The 26,815-nt window shown below is 45.3% G+C and overlaps 1 protein-coding gene across 1 annotated transcript in view; it reads left to right on the top strand.

The window, feature by feature from the left end:
• The window catches only part of LOC138663601 (oocyte zinc finger protein XlCOF22-like), a 30,118-nt gene extending 17,202 nt beyond the window's left edge, over positions 1-12,916 (top strand). The window contains exons 2-7 of the mRNA XM_069749864.1: positions 3,636-3,790; positions 3,919-4,098; positions 4,182-4,305; positions 4,392-4,489; positions 4,687-4,777; positions 11,249-12,916. Of these exons, the coding sequence (XP_069605965.1) occupies positions 3,719-3,790; positions 3,919-4,098; positions 4,182-4,305; positions 4,392-4,489; positions 4,687-4,777; positions 11,249-12,438 (1,755 nt within the window). The 5' untranslated portion in view covers positions 3,636-3,718 and the 3' untranslated portion in view covers positions 12,439-12,916. The remainder of the gene's footprint in view (positions 1-3,635; positions 3,791-3,918; positions 4,099-4,181; positions 4,306-4,391; positions 4,490-4,686; positions 4,778-11,248) is intronic.
• The last annotated feature ends 13,899 nt before the right edge of the window (positions 12,917-26,815 follow it).

The raw sequence follows: 26,815 nt of genomic DNA, 5'->3' as shown, positions 1-26,815 counted from the left end.
TGCCGTTGATTTGGTTTGTGCCTTTCATCGGGCTCATCCTGATCGGCCTGGGGGCTCTGGTGAGGGTTCGGTGACCCCTCCTCAAGGGGGGGGGGGTACTGTTGTGAATTCAGCTTTTGGGCTCCCTCCGGTGGTTGTAGAGGGTAATGCAGTTGTGTCTGGATTGCAGGAACGGACATGTGTTTCTACTAATTGCAGGACTGACTGGGGTATATAGCTTGGCAGGATCCTTTAGTTTGCTGTGTTTTTCTACAAAGATAAGTCCTGGCTTTGTTTTTGCTGTCCACCTGCAGTGGACCTTATAGTTCTGTGCATTTTCATGTTTTTGTCTTGTCCAGCTTGGTCTGTGAAGGATTTTTTGCAACCTAGCTATTTCTCTGGAGATGCAGATATACCCCCCATGTCTTTAGTCAGATGTGGTGATCCGTATTTTCTGCAGTGGATATTTTCTAGTGTTTAATACTGACCGCATAGTACTCTGTTCTATTCTTTCTTTTTAGCTAGTATGGCCTCCTATGCTAAAATCTGATTTCATATCTGCGTATGTTATTTCCCTCTCCTCTCACAGTCAATATTTGTGGGGGGCTATCTATCCTTTGGGGATTTTCTCTGAGGCAAGATAGGTTTCCTGTTTCTGTCTTTAGGGGTAGTTAGATCTTAGGCTGTGCCGAGGGGTCTAGGGAGTGTTAGGTACCCCCCACGGCTACTTTTAGTTGCGCTGCTAGGTTCAGGGTTTGCGGTCAGTACAGAGACCACCTTCTCCAGAGTACTTCTCATGCTGCTCCAAGGCCACCAGATCATAACAGTATAGATCAAAATCCTTTAACATATAAATGGATTGCCAGAGTCACAGGGACACACAGTAGACAGAGACAGATTTTGGATGAGCGAGGACACTGAGAGAGAAGGCTGATTTTGACTCCTACCATTTCCAATGTAATGTATGATTATTGATTATGTGTTATTTTGAGTGACTGTTTATATTTATTATTTTTTATTAAGTAAATTCATTTTTGTCTTATTCAATTATTGTGTGAGCATTTATTCATCACAATTCTTTGAACCTTACAAAACATATATATACTAGCTGAAGAGCCTGGCATTGCCTGGGCATAGTAAATATCTGTGGGTAGTTATAGCACCTCACTTCTCTTATTTTCCCATCACGCCTCTCATTTTCCCCCTCACATCTTTCATTTTCCCCCTCACATCTCTCATTTTCTCCCTCACACCTCTCAGTTTTCCCCTCACTCCTCTCATTCCCCCTCACTCCTTTCACCCCCCCTAACACTTGTCATTTCGACCTCACATCTGTCATTTTCCGATCACTCCACTATTTTCCCTCACTCCTCTCAATTTGCACTCACACCTTTTCATTTTCACATCACACCTCTCATTTTCAACTCACACCTCTCATTTTCACCTCACACCTCTCATTTTACCCTCAGTATATACATGTTTGTCATCTCCCTTATACATAGTATACACCTGTATATAATCTCCGGTATATAATATATACCTGTATGTCATCTACCCTGTATATAGTATATACCTTTATGTCATCTCCTGTATATAGTATATACCTGTATGTCATCTCCCCTGTATATAGTATACACCTGCTGTATGTCATCTCCTCCTCTATATACCTATGTATCATCTCCTCTTTTATATAGTTTATACCTGTATGTCATCTCTTCTGTATATAGTATATACCTATATGTCATCTCCTCTTATATATAGTATATACCTGTATGTCATCTCCTGTATATAGTATATACCTGTATGTCACCTCCCCTGTATATAGTATACACCTGCTGTATGTCATCTCCTCTATATACCTATGTATCATCTCCTCTTTTATATAGTTTATACCTGTATGTCATCTCTTCTGTATATAGTATATACCTATATGTCATCTCCTCTTATATATAGTATATACCTGTATGTCATCTCCTGTATATAGTATATACCTGTATGTCACCTCCCCTGTATATAGTATACACCTGCTGTATGTCATCTCCTCCTCTATATACCTATGTATCATCTCCTCTTTTATATAGTTTATACCTGTATGTCATCTCCTCCTGTATATAGTATATACGTGTGTCATCTCCTCCTGTATATAGTATATACCTGTATGTCATCTCCTCCTATATATAGTATATACCTGTATGTCATCTCCTCCTATATATAGTATATACCTGTATGTCATCTCCTCCTGTATATAGTATACACCTGTAAGTCATCTCCTCCTGTATATAGTATATACCTGTGTGTAATCTGCTCCTGTATATAGTATATACCTATGTGTCATCTCCTCCTGAATTAGACCTCATTCACACGTTATTTGGTAGTATTTTTACCTCAGTATTTGTAAGCTAAATTGGCAGCCTGATAAATCCCCAGCCAACAGGAAGCCTTCCCCCCTGGCAGTATATATTAGACCACATATACATATAATGGACAGGTCATGTGACTGACAGCTGCCGTATTTCCTATATGGTACATTTGTTGCTCTTGTAGTTTGTCTGCTTATTAATCAGATTTTTATTTTTGAAGGATAATACCAGACTTGTGCGTGTTTTAGGGCGAGTTTCATGTGTCAAGTTGTGTGTGTTGAGTTGCGTGTGGTGACATGCACTTAGCTACTTTTGTGAGATGAGTTTTGTGTGGCGACATGCGTGTAGCAACTTTTTGTGTGTCGAGTTGCATGTGACAGGTTGGTGTAGCAAGTTGTGTGCAGCAAGTTTTGCGCATGGCGAGTTTTGCGCTTGGCAAGTTTTATGTGTGGTGCACTTTGAGTATGTGCAAGTTTTGTGTGAGGCAACTTTTGCATGTGTTGCAACTTTTGTGCATGTGGCAATTTTTCCGCGTGTGCAAGTTTTGCGTATGGTGAGTTTTCCATGAGGTGAGTTTTGCATGTGTGGCGAGATTTGCGTGAGCCTAGTTTTGCATGTGGCGAGTTTTGCATGTGGCGAATTTTGCGCGTGGCGAGTTTTGGTGTATGTGTGGTGAAATGTGTGCTGAGGGTGGTATATGTGTTCAAGCATGTGGAAGTGTGTGGCGCATTTTGTGCGTGTGTTCATTTCCCCATGTGTGGTGAGTATCCCATGTCAGGGCCCCACCTTAGCAACTGTACGGTAAATACTCTTTGGCGCCATCGCTCTCATTCTTTAAGTCCCCCTTGTTCACATCTGTCAGCTGTCAATTTTTCTTTCACTTTTTCCCCATTATGTAGATAGGGGCAAAATTGTTTGGTGAATTGGAAAGCGCGGAGTTAAAATTTTGCCTCACAACATAGCCTATGACGCTCTCGGGGTCCAGACGTGTGACTGTGCAAAATTTTGTGGCTTTAGCTGCGACGGTGCAGATTCCAATCCCGGACATACACACATACACACATACATACATGCACACACATTAGATAGATAGATAGATAGATAGATAGATAGATAGATAGATAGATAGATAGATAGATAGATAGATAGATAGATAGATAGATAGATAGATGTAAAAAAGAAATCTAAATAGTGTAAAATAATAAATCTCCTGATATGTTTCCTCTTATTATCTCCAGTAATTGTATTATTACACAGGATTGTTATGATGTTACATCGGCTCATCTTCTCATTCAGGTCTCTACAATATCGGATCCTCTCAGTGAAGATCTTCTACATAAGATAATTTTCCTGATTTACCCATCTCTGTCCAGGTGGATATGGACAGAGACAAGATGGCAGAGAGGATATTACACCTCACCTTAGAGATCCTCTTTCGGCTTACTGGAGAGGTGAGAGATTCTGATGACGTCACATTACATCATTCTTATCTATGGGAATAACAGATGTACAGAACTGGAGGGGTGAGGACTCCGGAATGTCTGTAGTGAGATTTATTAATGTGTCTCTCCATAACCAGGATTACACAGTAGTGAAGAAGACCTCTAGTGAGTGCTGTCAGGACCCTGTGTCTGTGGGATGGGGAAGACCCCTGAGCCCAATCACGGGGCCTCCACCTCACCCCCTGATGCATGAGGACATCAATGACCAGAAGATCCTAGAACTCACCTACAAGATGATTGAGCTGCTGACTGGAGAGGTGACACTGCTGGGAATGCTGGGACATTATACAGTAATGCTATGTAGATATCAAGGGAATGACGGTATCATTGTATGTGTCAGGTTTCTATAAGGTGTCAGGATGTCGTTGTCTATTTTTCCATGGAGGAGTGGGAGTATTTAGAAGGACACAAAGATCTGTACAAGGATGTCATGATGGAGGATCCCCAGCCCCTCACATCACCAGGTAATAGACAGGACTAAATACACTTGGCCTATAATTATTATCTGTATGTAAAGAATGAATTTAGTCCATGTATGTGTTTCCTCCAGATCTATCCAGTAAGAAGCCAACACCAGAGAGATGTCCCCATCCTCTTCTTCCACAGGACTGTAAACAAGAAGGTCAAAATGTTCCTCATGATCATCAGGTAGATGGAGAGAAGGTGTCATGAGATCTCCCCTCTAATTTGTAGATGGCTGTGAAGGTTTTGTGTTCAGTCTTGTTTTATCCACAGTATTATATGTTTTATACTTGTGTAATAAGATCGGTGGAGATGGTAGGATTAGAGCTGATCATAGTTGTGGCTTCTTCATCTGTCTGTGACTTTTACAATATTGGTTTCAGGGTGAAGATCTGACCCATATTAATACTACAGATACATATGTGAGGGGTGATGAGTGGTGTAAAGAGGAGATTCCTACATATGACTACACAGGTGAGTAGTAACCACTAAATGCAGTGAAGTCACAGATTTTTCTCAGTCACGCGCTGCAGCTGCTTTATGGATCCTGTAGTCCGATGGTATCACAATCGTGTGATCATCATTTTGTTTCTCGACAACAACATATTCAACCAACTAAAAGTGTTCAAATGACTTTAGGCATTGAAAGACTTTTTCTATAGAACTTACAACCTGGTAGATCCAACTACCAACTGAAATAAAAAGATGTTGACCATTACCTGCCCAGATTTGTAAACTACAAAGCCAAATGACAGCGTACGTAGATGGCCTCGAAGAGAAAGCAAAGGGTAATGAATCTGTTGACTTCCTACATCCCTGATATCTTGTCAGATTAATGTACCTTCTCTCCCTTCTGTGCTGCTGAATGTGATCATATGGTCCCTACAAGACCAGGTCCAGTCTTTCTGGCCAAACTTCACTTTTATGATCAACAACATTAAATGGGCAGTGAGGGAAAAGTGTGAATTTCTGTACAATAACAACAAAGTTTCTCTTTATCCTGACTTTTCTATTTGTTTTTAAACCGACTAAAATTTTTTTTTGTTAGGGAGTTATAAGGGTTAAAATTTGACCAGCAATTTCTCATTTTTACAACACCATTTTTTTTAGGGACCACATCACATTTGAAGTCATTTTGAGGGGTCTAGATGATAGAAAATAACAAAGTGTGACACCATTCTAAAAACTACACCCCTCAAGGTTCTCAAAACCACATTCAAGAAGTTTATTAACCCTTTATGTGCTTCACAGGAACTGAAACAATGTGGAAGGAAAAAATGAACATTTAACTTTTTTTTGCAAACATCTTAATTTAGAACCATTTTGTTTTATTTTCACATGTGTAAAAACAGAAATGTAACCATAAATTTTGTTATGCAATTTCTCCTGAATACGCCAATACCCCATATGTGGGGGTAAACCACTTTTTGGGCGCACCGCAGAACTTGGAAGTGAAGGAGCGCCGTTTGACTTTTTCAATGCAGAATTGGCTGGAATTGAGATCAGACGCCATGTCACGTTTAGAGAGCCCCTGATGTGCCTAAACAGTGGAAACTCCCCACAAGTGACACCATGTTGTAAACTAGACCCCTTAAGGAACTTATCTAGATGTGTGGTGAGCACTTTGAACCCCTCAAGTGCTTCACAGAAGTTTATAACGTAGAGCCGTGAAAATAAAAAATCGCTTTTGTTTACACAAAAATTATCTTTTTGCCCCCAAATTTTTATTTTCACAAGGGTAACAGGAGAAATTAGACCACAAAAATTGTTGTGCAATTTCTCCTGAGTACGTCGATACCCAATATGTGGGAATAAACCACTGTTTGGGCGCACCGCAGAGCTTGGAAGAGAAGGAGTGCCGTTTTACTTTTTCAATGTAAAATTGGCTGGAATTGAGATTGGACACCATGTCGCGTTTGGAGAGCCCCTGATGTGCCTAAACAGTGGAAACCCCCCACAAGTGACACCATTTTGGAAACTAGACCCCTTAAGGAACTTATCTAGTGTGTGGTGAGCACTTTGAACCCCCATGTGCTTCACAGACGTTTATAACGTAGAGCCGTGAAAAAAAAAATCACATTTTTTCTACAAAAATGATCTTTTTGCCCCCAAATTTTTATTTTCACAAGGGTAACAGGAGAAATTAGACCACAAAAGTTGTTGTGCGATTTCTCCTGAGTACGTCGATACCCAATATGTGGGGGTAAACCACTGTTTGGGCGCACCGCAGAGCTTGGAAGAGAAGGAATGCCGTTTTACTTTTTCAATGTAGAATTGTCTGGAATTGAGATCGGACGCCATGTCGCATTTGGAGAGCCCCTGATGTGCCTAAACAGTAGAAATCTCCCACAAGTGACCCCATTTTGGAAACTAGACCCCCCAAGGAACTTATCTAGATGTGTGGTGAGAACTTTGAATGCCGAAGTGCTTCACAGAAGTTTAGAATGCAGAGTCGTGAAAATAAAAAATATTTTTTTTTCCACAAAAAAGATATTGTAGCCCCCAAGTTTTTATTTTCACAAGGGTAACAGGAGAAATTGGACCACTAAAGTTGTTGTTCAATTTATCCTGGGTACGCTGATGCCCCATATGTGGGGGTAAACCACTGTTTGGGCACACGGCAGAGCTCGGAAGGGAAGGAGCACCGTTTTGGAATGCAGACTTAGATAGAATGGCCTGTGGGCGTTATGTTGTGTTTGCAGAGCCCCTGATGTACCTAAACAGTAGTAACCCCCACAAGTGACCCCATTTTGGAAACTAGACCCCCCAAGGAACTTATATAGATGTGTGGTGAGAACTTTGAATGCCCAAGTGCTTCACAGAAGTTTATAATGCAGAGTCATAAAAATAAAAAATATTTTTTTTTCCACAAAAAAGATTTTGTAGCCCCCAAGTTTTTATTTTCACAAGGGTAACAGGAGAAATTGGACCCCAGAACTTGTTGTCCAATTCATCCCGAGTACGCTGATGCCCCATATGTGGGGGTAACCTACTGTTTGGGCGCACGGCAGAGCTCAGAAGGGAGGGAGCACCATTTGACTTTTTGAGCGCAAAATTGGCTGTCGTGTTTGGAGACCCCCTGATGTACCTAAACAGTGGAAACCCCCCAATTCTAGCTCCATCCCTAACCCCAACACACCCCTAACCCTAATCCCAACCTGATCCATAATCCTAATCACTAACCCTAATGATAATCACAACCCTTACCCCAAAACAACCCTAATGTCAACCCTAACCATAACCCTAATCAAAACCCTAAATCCAACACACCCCTAATCCTAATCTCAACCCTAACCTCAAACCTAACCCTAATCCCAATACACCCCTAATCACAACCCTAACCTTAACCCTAATCCCAAACCTAACCCTAATCCCAAGCGTAACCCTAATGCCAACCCTAACCCTAATACCAACCCTAATCCAAACCCTAACCCTAATCCCAACTCTAACACTAACCTTAGCCCCAACCCTAGCCCTAACTTTAGCCCCAACCCTAATCCTAGCCCTAAGGCTACTTTCACACTTGCGTCGTTTGGCATCCGTCGCAATCCGTCGTTTTGGACAAGAAACGCATCCTGCAAATGTGCCCGCAGGATGCGTTTTTTGCCCATAGACTTGTATTGCCGACGGATCATGACGGATGGCCACACGTCGCGTCCGTCGTGCACTGGATCAGTGTTTTGGCGGACCATCAGCACAAAAAAAGTTCAATGTAACGTTTTTTTGTACGTCGCATCCGCCATTTCTGACCGCGCATGCGTGGCCGTAACTCCGCCCCCTCCTCCCCAGGACATAGATTGGGCAGCGGATGCGTTGAAAAACTACAGACGCTGCCCACGTTGTGCACAATTTTCACAACGTGCGTCGGTATGTCGGGCCGATGCATTGCGACGGCCCCATACCGACGTAAGTGTGAATGAAGCCTAACCCTAAATTTAGCGCCAACCCTAACCCTAAATTTAGCCCCAACCCTAACCCTAAATTTAGCCCCAACCCTAACCCTAAATTTAGCCCTAACCCTAGCCCTAACCCTAGCCCTAACCCTAGCCCTAACCCTAACTGCGCATGCGCCCGCCATTTTCTTTTCCCCAGAAGACGCCGGCGGCCAGGAGGAGCAGCAGGAGGACCCAGGGACTCCGGTGAGTATAGTAGGGTCCCCGAATCCCCCTATTTCTCTGTCCTCTGATGTGCGATCACATCAGAGGACAGAGAATTACACTTTGCTTCTTTTTTTTTTTTTTTGAGGTCGCCGGTAAACAGTTAATTACCGGCGATCGCAAAACAGGGGTCGGTAAAACCGACCCCGATCATGCTCTTTGGGGTCTCGGCTACCCCCGTAGCCGAGACCCCAAAGATTCTCCCGGGGCCGGCCAGCGGGCGCACTGCGCATGCGCCCGCCATTTTGATGATGGCGGTGCCCATCGGGAGCCACGAGGAGCACCGGGGGAGACAGGTGAGTATCGGGGGGCGATCGGGGACCTCTTTTCTCTGTCCTCTGATGTGTGATCACATCGGAGGACAGAGAAATTAAAAAGAAATCACGTTTTTTTTTTTGCGATCACCGGTAAACGGATAATTACCGGCGATCGCAAAAGTGGGGTCGGTAAAAAAAAACCAAATCATGTTCTCTGGGGTCTCGGCTACCCCCGGCAGCCGAGACCCCGGAGAAAATCCGACTCTGGGGGGTGCTATTTACTTTTTCCACAGTGCCGTTAATTAACGGCGCTGTGGTTTAAGTACCCTTAGCGGCCGCCGTTAAAAGGCGTATCGGCGGTCGCTAAGGGGTTAAAAAAGGTCTCCATTTCCTCTGCAAAATGCCCAAGATTTAAATTTAAGACACCTCAGCTCTGTACTATAATAAAAAGTTCTCTTTGAATGTCTAATATTTCTTCTTCTTGGCCTTTACAATAGTTTAGATTGCCCAGAGCCACCGAGCCCCATGCTCTAATTACCCCAGAGAGGTTTCACCACTAGTTGCTCATTTTTTACTGGTGAAGACAGTTAAGTTTGATCGTTTCATTAGATGTGTTGTTGTCTATAGTCAGTTTCTCACTACAGTCGTTAGTGCCCAAAATACTTTGATTTAACCACTTCTGCAGACAGTTTTGTGTTCCTAATCAGGCCCCATTTTTCACATTTTGACATGTGTCATTTTATGTGGTGATAACTTTGTAATTCTTCACAAAGGATAATAGGAATCAAGTGAACCTTACAAATTATTTTCAAAATTCTCTTGAATCCCACTATACCCTACAACCAATGTACAGTACTGTCTGGGTACATGGCAGGTTAAGAAGAGAAAGAGCGCTATTTAGCTATTTGAATGCAGATCTTGTTGGAATAATTTGCAGGCAAAATATAATAGGTGCACTGTTCATGGTCACCTAGCAGCTCAATAGATAGCACCATGAACAGGCTTTGCGCTGTCTACTCCTTTTTCCAAATCCCACGGGTTGCTTTGCTCATGACTATTTAACCCCTCTACAAGAATATGGACTTATACAGAGACACCTATGCTTGGGTGACAGTGTTACCTGCTGTTCAGTGGCACAAGATGATAAGAAAAATAGTCAGATAGTCAGGTCAGAACAGGAAAGCAGAGAAAATACAAAATAAGAAGATGCAAGAAAAGTCAGTAAATGGGCCAGTGTCACAACAGCAAACAAATATACAAAGTCGGGAGCTGATCACAGAGGACTGAGCCAGTGGAGAACAAGGCTGTATCTAGCAGCTTTCGGCAATCTACTTCAACCATGTGGTGCTTTCCATTTGGCTAAAGCAGGAAGCAGATTATTACAGCTGGACAGCACACACACCCATACTGCCAGACTGGATGGCATTACTGGTCCCAGGCACAATAATGTTATTGGATGGACAAAACCTGTGCTGCCCAGTACTTCTGGTTTAAAGGCCTCCTCCATTACTTATTATTACCCCTCACATAGCGACCAGATTGTGCCCCCCCCCCCCCCCCCGGAAACACACACTGTGAAATTAAGTGGGTTTTTATCTCTATAGTAATGCCAAACACGTGGATGCTAAATATGGTTTAGGCACACTGCAAGGCACAGAAGCTAGGGATTTTTTTTTATAGAGCGGATATTAGTGGATTGGTTAATGGAAGCCGTGATGCTTTTGAAGAGCTTTGGGCAATTAACAATGTAGAAACCTCTGTTTTTCCACTGACAGATGTTGAGCTTGAGTGGGTGACTTGTTTTTTGTGAGATAAGTAGAAGTTTTTATTGGTATTATTTTCACCTACATAACATTGGTGGCTTTTTATTCCTTATTTTGGAGGCAGAATGAACAAACAGTTGAACACTGTGCACTATTGGTTCATCCTATGAGGTTTTCTATTATTATTATTATACATTTTTATAGCGCCATTTATTCCATGGCGCTTTACATGTGAAAAGGGGACAAATATATTAAACATGAGCAAAAAACAAGGCACACAGGTACATAAGAAGGGAGGACCCTGCCTGCGAGGGCTCACAGTCTGCAGGGGATGGGTGAGGATACACTAGGAGAGGGTAGAGCTGGTTGTGCGGCGGTTCAGTAGGTTGAGGATCACTGCAGGCTGTAGGCTTGTGGGAAGAGGTGAGTCTTCAGGTTCTTTTTGAAGGTTTCTATAGAAGGCGAGAGTCTGATGTGTTGGGGTAGAGAGTTCCAGAGTATGGGGGTAGCACCGGAGAAGTCTTGGATGCGGTTATGGAAGAAGAGATGAGTACCGGGAGACCATGTCACAGATGTATTTAGGAGACAGGTTGTGAATGGCTTTGTATGTCATTGTAAGGGATTTGAACTATTAGACTGTGTCATTGTCCTGTTGAATAATTCAATATTTTTGCATAACTTGCCATTTTTTCTGACAGTATAAGTAGAAATGTTCAAAAATAAGAATATTTTATTAAAAAATAATAATAGTTTTTTTTTTCATGGTAGATAACGGCACCATGAGATCAGAGGGACAACTGACATCTTCAGTTTTTAAATCTGATGATCTTGAGATCCCACAGGATACAATTGAAGTGAATGCCACTACTCCAGATATCTCATCATCTCTTCACAGCAAAGATCTGTCATCTGATCCTTTGAAACAGGTCCTGTCTTCTGATTCATTACCGACGACTAAGGAAAATCAAAGTCACAAAATAAGCATTCAAATACGAGCTGCCCCTAAAGCAAAGAAGATATTTTCACGTTCAGAATGTGAAAATACTTTTCCCCTCAAAAAGTCTTTTCTTAACTTTCAAAAAATTCACACAACAGAGAATAGATTTTCTTATTTCGAGTGTGGGAAATGTTTTAACCAAAAATCAGATCATGTTAGTCACCAGAGAATTCACACAGGGGAGAAGCCTTTTTCCTGTTCAGAATGTGGGAAATGTTTTAACCAGAAATCAGATCATGTTAGTCACCAGAGAATTCACACAGGGGAGAAGCCTTATTCCTGTTCAGAATGTGGGAAATGTTTTAACCAGAAATCAGATCATGTTAGTCACCAGAGAATTCACACAGGGGAGAAGCCTTATTCCTGTTCAGAATGTGGGAAATGTTTTAACCAGAAATCAAATTTTGTTAAGCACCAAAGAACACATACAGGGGAGAAGCCTTTTTCATGTTCAGAATGTGGGAAATGTTTTAACCAGAAATCAAATTTTGTTAGTCATCAAAGAACCCACACTGGGGAGAAGCCCTTTTGCTGTTCAGAATGTGGGAAATGTTTTAACCGGAAATGGGGTCTTGTTTTACACCAAAGAACTCACACAGGGGAGAAGCCTTTTTGCTGTTCAGAATGTGGGAAATGTTTTAACCAGAAATCAGATTTTGATAAGCACCAGAGAACACACACAGGGGAGAAACCTTTTTCATGTTCAGAATGTGGGAAATGTTTTAACCAGAAATGGAATCTTGTTATACACCAGAGAAGTCACACAGGGGAGAAGCCTTTTTCATGTTCAGAATGTGGGAAATGTTTTAACCGCAAATCAGATTTTGATAAGCACAAAAGAACTCACACAGGGGAGAAGCCTTATTCATGTTCAGAATGTGGGAAATGTTTTACAAAGAAATCAAATTTTGTTAAGCATCAAAGAACTCACACAGGGGAGAAGCCTTTTTCATGTTTTTAATGTTTGATATATTTTACACGGAAATAAACACTTAATAATTATGAGAGAATTCACACAGGGGAGAAGCCTTATTCATGTTCAGAATGTGGGAAATGTTTTACAAAGAAATCAAATTTTGTTAAGCATCAAAGAACTCACACAGGGGAGAAGCCTTTTTCATGTTTTTAATGTTTGATATATTTTACACGGAAATAAACACTTAATAATTATGAGAGAATTCACACAGGGGAGAAGCCTTTTTCATGTTCAGAATGTGGGAAATATTTTAACTGGAAATCAGATCTTGTTAGTCAGCAGAAAACCCACACAGGGAAGATGTCTTTGTCATGTTCAGAATGTTGAAAATGTTTTACACAGAAATTACATTTTTTTTACGCACCAAAGAACTCATACAGGGGAGAATTATTTTTTATGTTTTTAATGCGGGAAATGTTGTATACCGAAATTAACTCCTATTAAACATCCGAGAGGTCACACAGGGGAGAAGCCTTTTTCATGTCAAAAATGTTAGAAATCTTTTAACAAAACTTCTTAAAGATGATGTCCACTGCTAGGACTACTCCTAGCAGTTTAGCTTCCTTAAAGTAAAAACACTTATACTCAACTTCTGTGCCAACGCTGTTTCAGCGTTGAATACATGGGGCTCAGTGGGTGCTCTCATCCGTAGGCATGGCTGTTTTTATAAAGATGTCTTGGGTCTTGTCTCATCCCAATATGCCAATACTCCTCAGTTGCCAGAACACTACTCAGACACCACAAGGTGAGGCATTACGTATAGTAACAGCATATATTACTTTCTCAGCAAAGACAAAAGATAGTGTAAAGGTACCGTCACACATAACGATATCGTTAATGATATCGTTGCCTTTTGTGACGTAGCAACGATATCGTTAAGGAAATCGTTATGTGTGACAGCGACCAACAATCAGGCCCCTGCTGGGAGATCGTTGGTCGCTGAGGAAAGTCCAGAACTTTATTTAGTCGCTGGACTTCCCGCTGACATCGCTGGATCGGCGTGTGTGACACCGATCCAGCGATGTCTTCACTGGTAACCAGGGTAAACATCGGGTTACTAAGCGCAGGGCCACGCTTAGTAACCCAATGTTTACCCTGGTTACCAGCGTAAACGTTAAAAAAACAAACACTACATACTTACCTTCAGCTGTCTGTCCCTGGCGCTCTGCTTCTCTGCACTCCTCCTGCATCCTGTGTCAGCGCCAGCCAGCCGGAAAGCACAGCGGTGACGTCACCGCTCTGCTTTCCGGCTGACCGGCGCTGACAGTGCAGAGGAAAGCAGAGCGCCGGGGACAGACAGCTGAAGGTAAGTATGTAGTGTTTTTTTTTTAACGTTTACGCTGGTAACCAGGGTAAACATCGGGTTACTAAGCGCGGCCCTGCGCTTAGTAACCCGATGTTTACCCTGGTTACCGGGGACCTCGGGATCGTTGGTCAGCTCTCCAGCGACCAAACAGCGACGCTGTAGCGATTGACATCGTTGTCGGTATCGCTGCAGCGTCGCTTAGTGTTACGGTACCTTAAGAGTCTCACACTTTCACTGGCTCGCCGAAGATTAGACCCTCTGCAACTTCAGTGCATCTAGGGCCAACTAACCCAAAAAGCAACAGCCTGCTTTTGCCAATCACCAACAGACAGGAGGCTAGCTTAGGAAGCTGACTGAGAACAGCGAGATACGTAACCAGGTGACTGAATTGTGCCAACCTGGGTTATCAAAATAAATTAGTGGCCTCAGTGTTGGGCAATGGATCAGTTCTGTAATCCACCAGCTTGAACCATGGTCTTTATGCTGAAGTGCTGTGGAATCACCCCGGTGAAAGGAGAAGGCCCCTTTTTATATCCATCAGCTTCCATTTCAAGGCATTGTCCCACAGGATTGAGAGGAGATAGCCATGGCTGTTCACCCATTGTTTGATTGTTCATTTACACTGCCTAATTATCCTCATAATTATGCAGACTTTCACACCCCAAGAGGTTGATGCAGTCTATGATGAGCAGACATTCCAGAAATTAGCATAAAAATAGGGGGATCGAACAGTCTCACTTGAAACAATTGCTCATGTCCCTTGACTTCCTGAACAAAGAAATAGTACCTCTGGCATAATTACCATATTACAGCACTTTTTCCCTTCAAATATGTGGAGTAAAATGGGGGGTGCGTCTTATAGTCTGGATGTACCAGCTCTGGCTGTGGTGGGTAGATGGAGAAGCAGCATCGGCAGAGCAGTGGGTCACAGGAGGCTGGAGCTGACAGCTGTGGCTAACTCCTGTGCCCGCTGTTAAAGAGAAATGAATATTCACTGCATTCTATGCCCATGTGGCGTACTCCTGTGCCGCTACTTAACAATAATGAATATTCACCTCTCTCCACGCTCAGAGAGGTGAATATCCATTTCACTTAAATAGCGGCACATGTGACCGCCCGGCAGCAGCAGGATGCCGGCGGCTGACACTGTGCGCGCTATTGAAGAGCAATGAATACTCACTGCTCTCTGGGCGCACAGTCCCGGCATACAGAGCAGTGAGTATTCCAGCAGCTGTGCTCTGCTTGTGAGCAGCGCATAATGTACCTGCTATGCGCTGCTTCCAAGCATAAAGCAGCTGCTGGCATGGGAACAAGATGCTGCAAGGGAGCACTGGGAAGGTAAGTGTTGTTAGGGCTAGCGGAACGCACCGAGTAAATATAGATGTTTTATTGTTATTGATGTGTTCGCAGCCCGGGGTCCACCGTGCAGAAGAACCTGCTGCTAGCAAATGGCGGCACTATTTGGCGGTATAGACTAGCTCTGTTACTTCACAGAGAAGCCGTGAAAGCAAAGCACTGCGCCCTGTTAGACTTCACAGGAGCACAGGCTAACTGTCCAACAGAGAGCAGTCAGTGGTCATGCATGCACACAAAAGTCCTCGCCGGAGGTGCCAGCATTCTAGAGGCTTATTTCAGCCAGGTCCCTGAATACACACAAACACACAATCTCCTCGCCGGAGGTGCCAGCATTCTAGGGGCTTATTTCAGCCGGGTCCCTGAACACAATCTTACATGACCACACTGGCGCAAAGCACATAACTCAGAAAGATACTAGCGCATGGCCGTGCGGCCATGCAAGCCTTTTATAGCTGCAGCAAGTACAAGACCTTCCTAGAAGGACCAATGAGAGGCTGCCACAAAGCCTGAGCACCTTCAGGACCTTCCTGGAGAACTAATGGGCTTTGCTGCAGGCGTCTGGTCATGTCCCTCGCCTTCAGCTTCCAGCACTGACTGAGCGCTAGTGACGTCACCGCTGAGCTTTGCTTTACGGCTGGCCAGCGCTCACCAGTCAGTGCGGGAAGCTGAAGGCGAGGGACATGACCAGACACCGGGAATGTAGTGTTTGTTTTTTTACATTTACAACGATAACCAGGGTAAACATCGGGTTACTAAGCGCGGCCCTGCGCTTAGTAACCCGATGTTTACCCTGGTTACCAGTGACGACATCGCTGAATCGGCGTCACACACGCCGATTCAACGATGTCAGCGGGAGATCCAGGGACAAAATAAAGTGCTGGACTTTCCCCAGCGACCAACGATCTCCCAGCAGGGGCCTGATCGTTGGTCGCTGTCACACATAACGATTTAGTTAACGATATCGTTGCTACGTCACAAAAAGCAACGATATCGTTAACGATATCGTTCAGTGTGACGGTACCTTTAGTCCCAAAAGCGTCTGCTCGCCGCTGCCCAGCACTGGCTTCCATGGCAGAAGCTGGAAAAGCAGCAGTAATCCTTTGCACAGAGTCAGACTGAGCGAGACGCTGTGACTGATGTCTCCGCTGAGCAGCCTCCACTGCGGCAGGAGAAGAATGGGAGACCGCAGCTGAGATGGCCTGAGATTCCCCCTGTGCAGAGGCAGGAACTTGACCCCTAACAAGTGTAATGTTTTTGTTTTTTTTAAATCGTCTTTATTGAACAATAAACGTAAAATACAAAAATTATATAAAAGCATCAGAAAAAGATCTGACAAGCAAGATTTGACAGTACTTTTACTATTAGAGAGTATTTTATAACTGTAAACAAATTCCCCTTCCTCCTCCCGCTTCCCAGGGCACACACCCGCATTTTCAGAAAATAACTTTAATCCAACTTTACCAGATTTCTGCCATCCATCTACTCTCTCATGTACCAATTTTTAAATTGGAAGCAGTCATGAATTGCCTGGCATATAGATTTTGTCTGAGTATTAATAAAAGAAGACAATGTAAGAAAAAAAGTTTAGTGTGTTTTTCTTTATTCAATATGGACTATATCCAGTCCATCCTGAAAAGAAAGGCCACCTTTGAAGAACACCGGTGGTCTGGGTATGAACGGTGGTGCCGGTGGCAGATTCCGCAAGCAGGACACCACACTCCGGAGTAGTAGTGCTGGGTCCTGCGGGGTCGGCGGTCGGCGGAGTACCGTCACCAGTTTCGGTCGTGATCGTAGATGGCACGACCACAAGCGCGCATCGTTTGACTCTCTTGGCATACCATCCTCGCTCACTCCAGTGGCGAGTGTAAGTCACATGGTCCCCCCGGTACAAGTTCCGGGTAGGAGGTACACTGTGGGACTGGGGTTCTACATTACAGCTAGTCACAAAGACTTCAGTCGGCAGCCCTGGCTCCAGTATAAAGCCACAACCCCTTCTCAGGTGGAAGGCCAGCACTATCCCCTGTTTCACCAAACTCTCAGGGCAGCAGTTGATGAGTGGTGTCTGTACCTCTGGTCGGGCAGTCTGTTCTGTTCGTTCTCGGTCTTTCCACTGCGAAATTAAGCTTCGTCGATACTGCTCCCAGGTGAACCCGACGACAAAAGAGCCCTCCTGTCTGGACCCGTCTAGTTGGATCCTTGGAGTATCCCATTCAAAGATCACCCCCTCGTGACTCACGTCTAACGGCTCGCCCATAGATGTCGGTAGCAGGGGCAGTATTCCCTTCATGGCGTAAAGGGCTGCCATCACAATCTCGGCAGTGGGAGACCAGTCATAGATGGGACGGGGAGCGGTCACTGGAGCAGGATCGGTCGGTGGGGCAGGGTCGCTTTTGGTACCTGCGTCTGATGTGGTTCCACCGATGTCGATCGGCTCCACTGACGAGGACAATGGAGTCTGCGGCGGCTCTGACCACGGCTTTCCCTGTGCGATCTTCTTGCACAGCTCCGACTTCCATTTCTTTGCCGTCGCCGACCCCACGTCCGGAGTCGGGAGGTCGGATGCCTCCAGTAGCGGCAGGCTCTGACTCGCCTCCGGTGGGCTGAGAGGGTCGTGGGCTACTTCGTCGCGGTTCAGGCACTCGCTGGTCGCCGTCTATACTTCTTGATCTACAGCGGCACACACACGAGGCTCCTCCATCTTCTGGGGTGTGAGCTCCTGCATTCCTGAGCTCGTCATCCTGCAGCCGTAGTCGGAGGGGGTGGATGCTGCTTTTGGCGCCGCTTTCGCGATCTCCCATGGCACGCCCTCCTTCTCCTGCACTCCTCGTGGCGCGGCAATGGTGGCGGTTTTGGCGGGAATCTCTGCAGCAATCAGCAATGCACAGTCTTTGCAATAAATCACAGTTCAAGCACAATTCCAAGACAGTTCAAAGGCACACATGACCTGTTTCTTCAGGCTTAAGTAGGATCCTGTTCGTGACGCCAAGTTGGAGCGCCCCCAGACGCAGGGCCGCGGGCTACTCGGTACCGGTCCTCTCTGTCTCGGTTCTATGGTTATCACGGTGGCTGGACCTGGTCCGTGACCCTGCTAAGGGGCGTCCAATAAAAGGGGTGGTGAAAGTCGGCTAAGGTTTCGTGACGCCACCTGTGGTATTCGGTCAGAGTGACCGACGCTGCTTGGAGTCTACTGGGGTGATGTGATGGCAGCTAGATGGTATACCTTCCCACAGGTGAAGTATATCCCCAGGGCTTCCCAGTAGTGTAGGTGGCGATGGTGTGTGGCGCAGTCAATAACGAGGTCACAGGGTTGCAGTCTCTTTACCTTTTACTGAAGGCTTCGGGATCCTCAATCCAGAGCACTGTCAACTGGGCTGTCTGAGACCGGCCGGTCCGAAGGCACATCCAGAGTTTCCTTTGCAGGTGGAAATCGTTGCCTACCACTAGCGCCTGTGTGTTGTAGTTCTTCCCTGCTGAGCATTCGGGATAGTCTTCACAACTTCTGTTCTCGTTCTTTCTCGTTCTCTCTCTCTCTCTCTCTCTCCGTCCCCCAAGTTTATCTGAATAGGACGCACCCGTTTGACAGGAAAGCTCAGAGCTATTCTGGGACCCTAGAGACGCCCCTCTCCACGCTTGCCCCCTATGTCTGCTTAGGTGATGTATGGTAGACAGCCAACCTATAATTAACTGTCCTGCGGTATTTGAAGTAAGACATAAAGTCAGTTACTTCTTCGGTGTTCCGGTCAAAGTGCAGTACCTGGGCCATGTGGTTAGTGCCGAAGGAGTGGCCCCAGACTCCGACAAGGTCAAGGTGATAAAGGACTGGCCGCAGCCCGGTAACCTCCATGAAGTCCGACAGTTCCTCGGGTTGGTGGGCTACTACCGGAGGTTTATCAAAGACTTCACCAAGAAGGCCGCGCCATTGCAAGACCTGTTGGTGGGCCAACCCAAGAAACCCAAGGGTAAGAATACCCCGTTTGATTGGAACGACGGACTGGAAGGATCGTTCACCTGCTTAAAGTCGGCGCTGATGGGAGAAGAGGTACTAGCCTACCCTGAATATGACCAACCGTTTGTATTGTATACGGATGCCAGCAACGTGCGGCTGGGAGCTGTGCTGTCCCAGGTCCAGAAGGGCAAGGAAAGAGTAATCGCTTACGCCAGCAGGAAACTTCGCCCCACTGAAACTACAGTTCCTTTAAGCTGGAGTTCCTCGCCGTCGTTTGGGCTGTGACGGAGAGGTTCAATCACTACCTGACCTCAGCAAAATTCACGGTCTTCACGGATAATAATCCGCTAACACACTTGGACACAGCAAAACTCGGTGCCTTGGAGCAGCGGTGGATGGCCGGTTGTCCAATTACGACTTCACCATCAAGTACCGGGCGGGGCACAAGAATGCGAATGCCGATGCATTGTCCCGAATGCCTCACTTGCCTGAAATGGGGGAAGATCCAGAAGCATTTGAAGAGGTAGAGCTGCCCGCTTTCCATTGCCCCAAGGCAACCCAGTGTTCCCATCAGGTGGAGAACAGGCGCAGGAATAAACAGGGCGCCCCGTTGAATCCCCTGCCCCATCACGGGTGGACAGAGAACCAGGATGGCGACCCTGCGGTCCGTCGGGTGAAAGAGCTCCTGACGCAGGCAGGTTTGCATCCCGGCCTGGATGATCCACCAGAGGCATTACAGTTGTGGAAGGAGAGGGGCAAACTGTTTATCCACGATGGCAAGCTGTGCCGGAGGAGCATCGACCCACGCACTCATGAATTGGTATGGCAGATCGTGGTCCCAAGACAAGATGTGCCAATGGTCCTGGGGGCGTACCTCGATGGGGCAGGACACTTTGGATGGAGGAAGCTGGAGAGGCTATTCCGTGGGAGGTTCTACTGGATTGGCATGAAGAAAGCCATCGAGAAGTGGTGTCAAGAGTGTGGCCCCTGTAGCCTACGCCGGAAGGATCGTGACAGCCAACGGGCTCCCTTGCAGCCCATCATCACCAAACGGCCGCTCGAGTTGGTCGTGCTGGATCACGTAAAGCTAACACCTTGCCGGTCAGGTTATATCTACGCTCTCACCATTGTGGACCACTACTCCAGATTCCTGGTAGTTGTGCCGGTCAAAGATCTAACGACTAGGACGGCTGCCAAAACCTTCCAGCAGTACTTCTGTAGACCCCATGGGTACCTGGAGAAGGTGCTGACCGATCAGGGACCAACATTTGAAGCGGAGGTGTTCCAGGAGTTCTGCAATTTGTATGGGTGTAAGAAGAACAGAAACACGCCGTACCATCCACAAACCAACGGGATGTGTGAGAAGATGAACCAAGTGGTGATCAACTTACTGAAGACCTTACCTGTAGAGGAGCGGAACTTGTGGCCCACAAAGTTACCAGACTTGGTAGACATATACAACCACATCCCGGTGAATTCCACCAACTGCACCCCAGCGTACCTGATGTAAGGAAGGTCTAGCAAGTTACCTGTCGATCTGGACATGGGGGTCCTGACCCTCGAAGATATATCGCCAGATGCGGATTGGGATACCGAGAGGCAGCAAAGGTACCACAAACTACAGGAATGTGTAGAAAGAAGTCTCGCCCAAGCCCGACAAAAATAAGAAAGGGACTACAACCAGCATGCATGCAGAGACCACCTTAAAATATGCCCTAATAAGTTGAGAGATGGGGAAACAGACCCCGGGACTTCTGCGCCCGTGGAAGAGGAGAAGAGGAGAAGATGATACACACTGTTCTTGGCGATTTGCCCCAGTCTTGGACTCAAATAAATCAGGCATTTGTGGTACCTGTCTTAACGTTTTGTCAACTGAAACCACCAGAACTAAATGTGGTGCCAGGTCAGCCGGTCCTGCAAGCAGAGCCGACCCCACCAGAAGATGCGATGCCAACAGTCGAACCAGCAAGCCCTCCCTCTGCTATCGGTGAATCTGCCATGCCCACCATTAGTAGTGGCAGCTCTGAGAACTCCAGCATGCCAGTGCTGCCCAGACTCACTAGAAGTGTAGCTAGAAGACAGTGCACTACACCAGCGATAGCAAGCGTGGCGGGCCCTGTCAGGCCAATAGCAACCCCTGCGCTGTGGTGGTCTACGCGTAGCACCAAGAATCAGACTCCACTATAAAACTTGGAGATATTAACGATAGTTGCTATTTGGTTGAAAATGTTTGTGTAAATATCTTTGTTACAGGTTTAAAAATGGACAATGGTGTGATGGACAGTGAATCGCTCCAAAACTTTCACAGGGACCCCTTTGTTTACCCGGGGTCCCTGCTGTTCCATAGTTGTACCTACTGATCTGGGAGTCATGAACTGTGCATGACCAACCTTTTGCAACGTTCAAGCGTCCTCACCTTCCATAACGGGAAGCACTGTTATATTTAGTTGTTCATAGTATTTAAAAATGTTTGTGCGTATTCTATTAACATGTATTGTTATCCTTCTTTTCCCAGTCCGGGAGTACTGGATTTAACCGGGGGGAGTGCAGCGCCCCAGCGTCCTGGTCGTTGCAGTAATGTCGCTCTTCCACCAGGGGGGAGTGATGTTACGTCTGATGGCACCAAAGGAGTCCACCTTACCAGGTATCACAGCCACACACACACTTCACACTCCAGTCCACCAGGGGGAGCTAAGGGTTCTATCTACTAGGCCGCTCCTCACATAGGGTAAAACTGGTGGGTTGGTTAGGAAGTTAGGCAGATTATTTAGAGAGTTAGGGAGCACCACAACTGGGCGACTACCATAATTATGATGAACATATAAAGGGGTGCAGCTCAATGCATAGCAAAAACATCATGGAAAAACAACAAGAGAAAGAAAGCTATGCAAATAGGGCGCACGCCCAGAAAAATACAAACTGAATAGCAAAAAATACAAAAATAATTTATTAAAGAAAGAAACAAATGCACAAAAATAAAAACATATAAAATACAACAACCACACTACTGGTCCCAAGATATTCATATATAAACAGCCCAAATATAAATGATATTAAACGACAGCAATAAAGACATGCCACAATTGGATTGTTATACCATAGAAGTATATGCATGAATATATATACATGCCTTTCCCAAAACAATATATGGGAAAGGCCTATAATATGGAAAAATAAGAACCCCCTGATGCTTATATAGGTAAAATATGACTCAATATTTCAAATGGCCACAATATAACAATATCTATACAAATATAAACATATATGAGCATAAAGAGTCTGGGCGTCCCCAGACAACCTTGCAATAAATAAAGTGCCCTAATATAGAGAAAGAGACTAATACCATCAATGGGGCCCCAATAAGCGCATAAGAGAATAATATAAAAAAAAATCCCCCCAAAAAATTTATGAGATATTAGCTAAGTAAAGAGATGCGACAAGCAAAGCAGCCAGGTGGGGAAATAAACCCACTCAGGTATAGAGAAGGCGTCCATAAAAATGGAAGTATGTGGCACAATGATGTAAAAAGATACAGGGGTTAAAGATAAATACCCAGAGTAGGTCATCCAGTATGTGGCATGGGTCGTCGGCAGTCAGTAGTCAAAGGTGGAAAAGGGCGAACCCGGGATACAGAGAGTGTGGGGGGAGCCCCACGCGTATCGCTGCTAGATGCAGCTTCGTCAGGGGAAGTGCTGGGAGACAAATAGGGAAGTCTTAAGTAGCGGTGAATAGATTAAGATGATTTCTGGCAGGTGGGAAAAAAAAAACCCACGCACATACCTTAATAGACAGAAGGGGGAGGTGCGCCGGCATCCATGCGAAGCGGTCACTGAAAGTGAAAGTAAAAGTGCGCACCTGCGCACAGGACTGGATATTGAACATCAAAGGGGCGCCTGCGCACAACATACCGCTCGAAATAGAGCTAATGCAATGGCTGAGAGGCTAAATAAGTCCATGACAAACTGAAACATGAGACGCATGCGTAGAGTAAGGGTACCGTCACACAGTGCAATTTTGATCGCTACGACGGCACGATTCGTGACGTTCGAGCGATATAGTTACGATATCGCAGTGTCTGACACGCTCCTGCGATCAGGGACCCCGCTGAGAATCGTACGTCGTAGCAGATCGTTTGAAACTTTCTTTCGTCGTCTAGTGTCCCGCTGTGGCGGCATGATCGCATGGTGTAACATATATCGTATACGATGTGCGCATAGTAACCAACGGCTTCTACATCGCACATACGTCATGACATTATCGCTCCAGCGTCGTAGATTGCAAAGTGTGACAGCAGTCTACGACGCTGGAGCGATATTGTTACGATGCTGGAGCATCACGGATCGTACCGTTGTAGCGATGAAAATTGCACTGTGTGACGGTACCCTATGGCATACAATGCCATAATCCAGCGCCAGCACAGCAGGTAGAAAAGCAGGACTGATCGGACAGGGCAATGTCCAAGTGGGACATATATGCTATAAGATTGGAAACCACATATGCGAGATGAGCAAATTAACACAGTACCCCAAATAGAAGGGGGCAAGGAAAGGAGGTTTCAGAGACCACAATGTGGTAAAAATGATTACAATGACAGCTACCCATAAATATCCAATTCAATGGACATAACGAGCATAGAAATGCACATACATTCATACAAAAATATATGAGAAATATAAGTATGTGTATGCACTATATATACAAAAATGTGATACTAAAGTGCTTAAACAATATTTTAATAGAGAAATAATAAAGTTATATATACAGACAAATATAAAGGGAACAACAGCGAGGCCCCCAATGGAGTAGCTAAGTCTCTATGAACAAGGGACCCCCACCCCACATGAGCAGGTACATGATGAAAGAACATGACAAAATATGGTAACCAATCCTCTTATAGCACAGGTAATATACGTATGAGTTGCCAAACATGGTACACAACCCATGAAAATAGTTGCATAAGATATGGGGAAAGCCAAAACGGGTGGGCAAAGCATGAGTCCACAAAGAATACAGCGTCCATGAGGGGGAGAGAGAACCGGTGTTCTTATATTGAAGGTCAAGATTCCTATGAAGGTCCCAAAGCCACTCATAGTCCCTCGTCCTCATCCATTAGTGTCCAATTCATGGTGCTTGGGTCCAGTAAAATCATCCCAGGAAGCTTGTGAAAAGCAATTCCTCATTGAGTCCAGTGGGGGAAAGACTCCGTAGATTGAAGATCCACTGGGACTCAGTTTGCAACAGCAGCTTCTTCAAGTTTCCTCCTCTGGCGTTAGGAAAGATTTTCTGTAAACCAAAGAATGAGATATGAGCTGAGGAGCCACCATGAGCAATTAAAAAATGCGAAGCAACTGGGGACACCATCCTGCCTTTTCTGGTATCAGATGCCACTAGATGTATTGTGGACAGGTGCTTCTGTGCCCTCTTCCTGAATTCCTGGGAGGTCTGGCCCACATACACCTTATTACATGGGCAGATGATGGCATAAATCACATTGACCGTTCGGCAATTAATGTACGATGTTAGTCGGTATGGTTTTGAATCCAAAGGATTGATAAACCGATCTCTGGTAACAGGAACATATTGACAGACACTGCATCCCCCACAGGGGAATGACCCTCTCAGGCGTATGCCACGATTCAAACTGGTGGTAGGGCGTAGAAAGTGGCTCCTAGTCAGGATATCCCCAAGGTTTGGAGCCCTCTTAGCTGTCAAGGTAGGGCGGGGAGTGACAAGAGTGGAGGTTTGTGTGTCAGTGGTAAGGATGTCCCAATGGGATGTTAGGACACCTCTTATCCGATCCCATTGATCATTAAAATCCGTAATGAAACGGACACTATTATCTTGATGGTGAGCACTAGGAGAAATCAATAGGTCCTGATTCATACCCGAAGCCCTTTGAAAGGCCTGGGAGATGGTCTTTTTAGGATAACCCCGCTGCCTAAATCTAGAGGTAAGTGCCCTTGACTGTGTTAGGAAGTCCTCATCCAAGGTGCAGTTGCGACGGATCCTTAGGAATTGGCCAATGGGGATACCCCTTTTAGTGTGGAGAGGGTGGAAGCTATCATACCTGAGCAGGCTGTTCGTCGCGGTGGATTTGCGATACAGATCCGTGACCAGACGTTCGTCTCGAATGCAGACTTTTAAATCCAAAAAAGTCACTGAGTCAGGAGAGAGAGAGTGCGTAAGGACGATGTTTAAGTTGTTACTATTCAGTTCATTGAGGAAGTCAAGACACCCCTGCTCCGTACCTGTCTATAGGAAGAAAACATCGTCGAGGAAGCGATGCCAATGCCGGACGTATGTTTTGGAGGAATTGGAGAATTGGAGCAATACACGAAGGTTTCCTCCCACCAGCCTAAAAAAATGTTCGCAAAAGCCGGTGCGCAGCGCGCCCCCATGGCCACACCCGATATCTGCCGAAAGAAAGTACGGTCAAATAAAAAATAATTGTGATGTAAAATAAAGTGCAATAAATCAATCAAAAAGGAATCATGAAAACGATCTGGGTTGTCCTGTTTGCTGAGAAAATGCCCCACTGCATGCAGTCCATCAAAATGGCTGATGTTTGAGTAGAGCGATTCGACATCGCAAGTCACCAAAAGTACTGGGTCCGGGCAAACCACCTCGCGGCACCCACTAATGAAATGGGCCGAATCCCTAGTGAACGATGGTAGAGATGTGGCCAAAGGTTGTAGAAAAAAATCCACATAAACATTGGCCTTCTCGCAAAGGCTTCCTATACTGGACACTATAGGGCGTCTAAGGGGTGCAGTTAGGCATTTATGCACCTTAGGGAGCAAGTAAAACGTAGGGATAACTGGGAACTCCACCTGCAAATACTGTTGTGTGTTTTTGTTAATGATACCATAATCAAAGGCCTGGCTAACCAAAGAATGATATTTGGCCGAAAACGTCTCCGTAGGGTCAGAAGGGAGCTTGATGTAAAACCTATTGTTGTTAAGCTGTCTATGTACTTCTGTTACATAAAGATGGACGGGCCATAGGACAATATTCCCGCCCTTATCCGCCTCCTTTATAACGAAATCCTTGTTATTTTTGAGTGAGGTAAGAGCTCTCCTTTCACATGGGGTAAGGTAACTGGGAACCCCTGAGGAGGGAGACAAGAGCATAATGTCCCTCTTGGCAAGTTCGTAAAAGATCTTAACGGTGGGAACCAAGGAAAATGATGGAGAGAATACGGATTTATTTTTATATGGAAAAATCCTCCTACCTTGTCCGTCCTCACTCTCGTGTAAAAGATCCAGGAGATCCTGATGTGCCTGTTCCTCCACAACGTCCAAGTTCCTCGCCATGTCAGGTTTATGATGGATAACCTGCAAGACTAGTTTACGGCAGAATAGAAATAAATCCTTGACCCAAACAAATTTGTCAAGGGCTTTAGTAGGTGAAAACGTGAGGCCCTTTTGCAATATGGAAATCTCAGAAGCGGATAAGGAATAATCAGAAAGATTAATTACCTGTAGGTGTTCAGATGTAGTTAAGGAGGCCTGGATATCTAAAGATGATGGGGAAGCGTTCATTAACGTCGATGTCTGTATGGACGATGAAAGGGGGATTTGGGCCCTTTGTAGACGTTTGTCCTTTTTCTTAAGACCCTTGTGCTTCCCCCCTCGTCGCGTCCTACGTCCAGATCGCTTCCCACTGATGATAAAAAATCGCTCGAACTTGTAGCCCCCAAAGGGGGATCGTCCGTAAGGCTGGCGGCCTGATTCAGAACTGGTCTATTAGGCTGC

This window comes from Ranitomeya imitator, chromosome 2 (genome assembly GCF_032444005.1).
Source record: "Ranitomeya imitator isolate aRanImi1 chromosome 2, aRanImi1.pri, whole genome shotgun sequence".
Lineage (NCBI taxonomy): Eukaryota > Metazoa > Chordata > Amphibia > Anura > Dendrobatidae > Ranitomeya > Ranitomeya imitator.
Note: the sequence above shows the minus strand (reverse complement) of the source record. Positions and strands in the feature narration are given on the sequence as shown.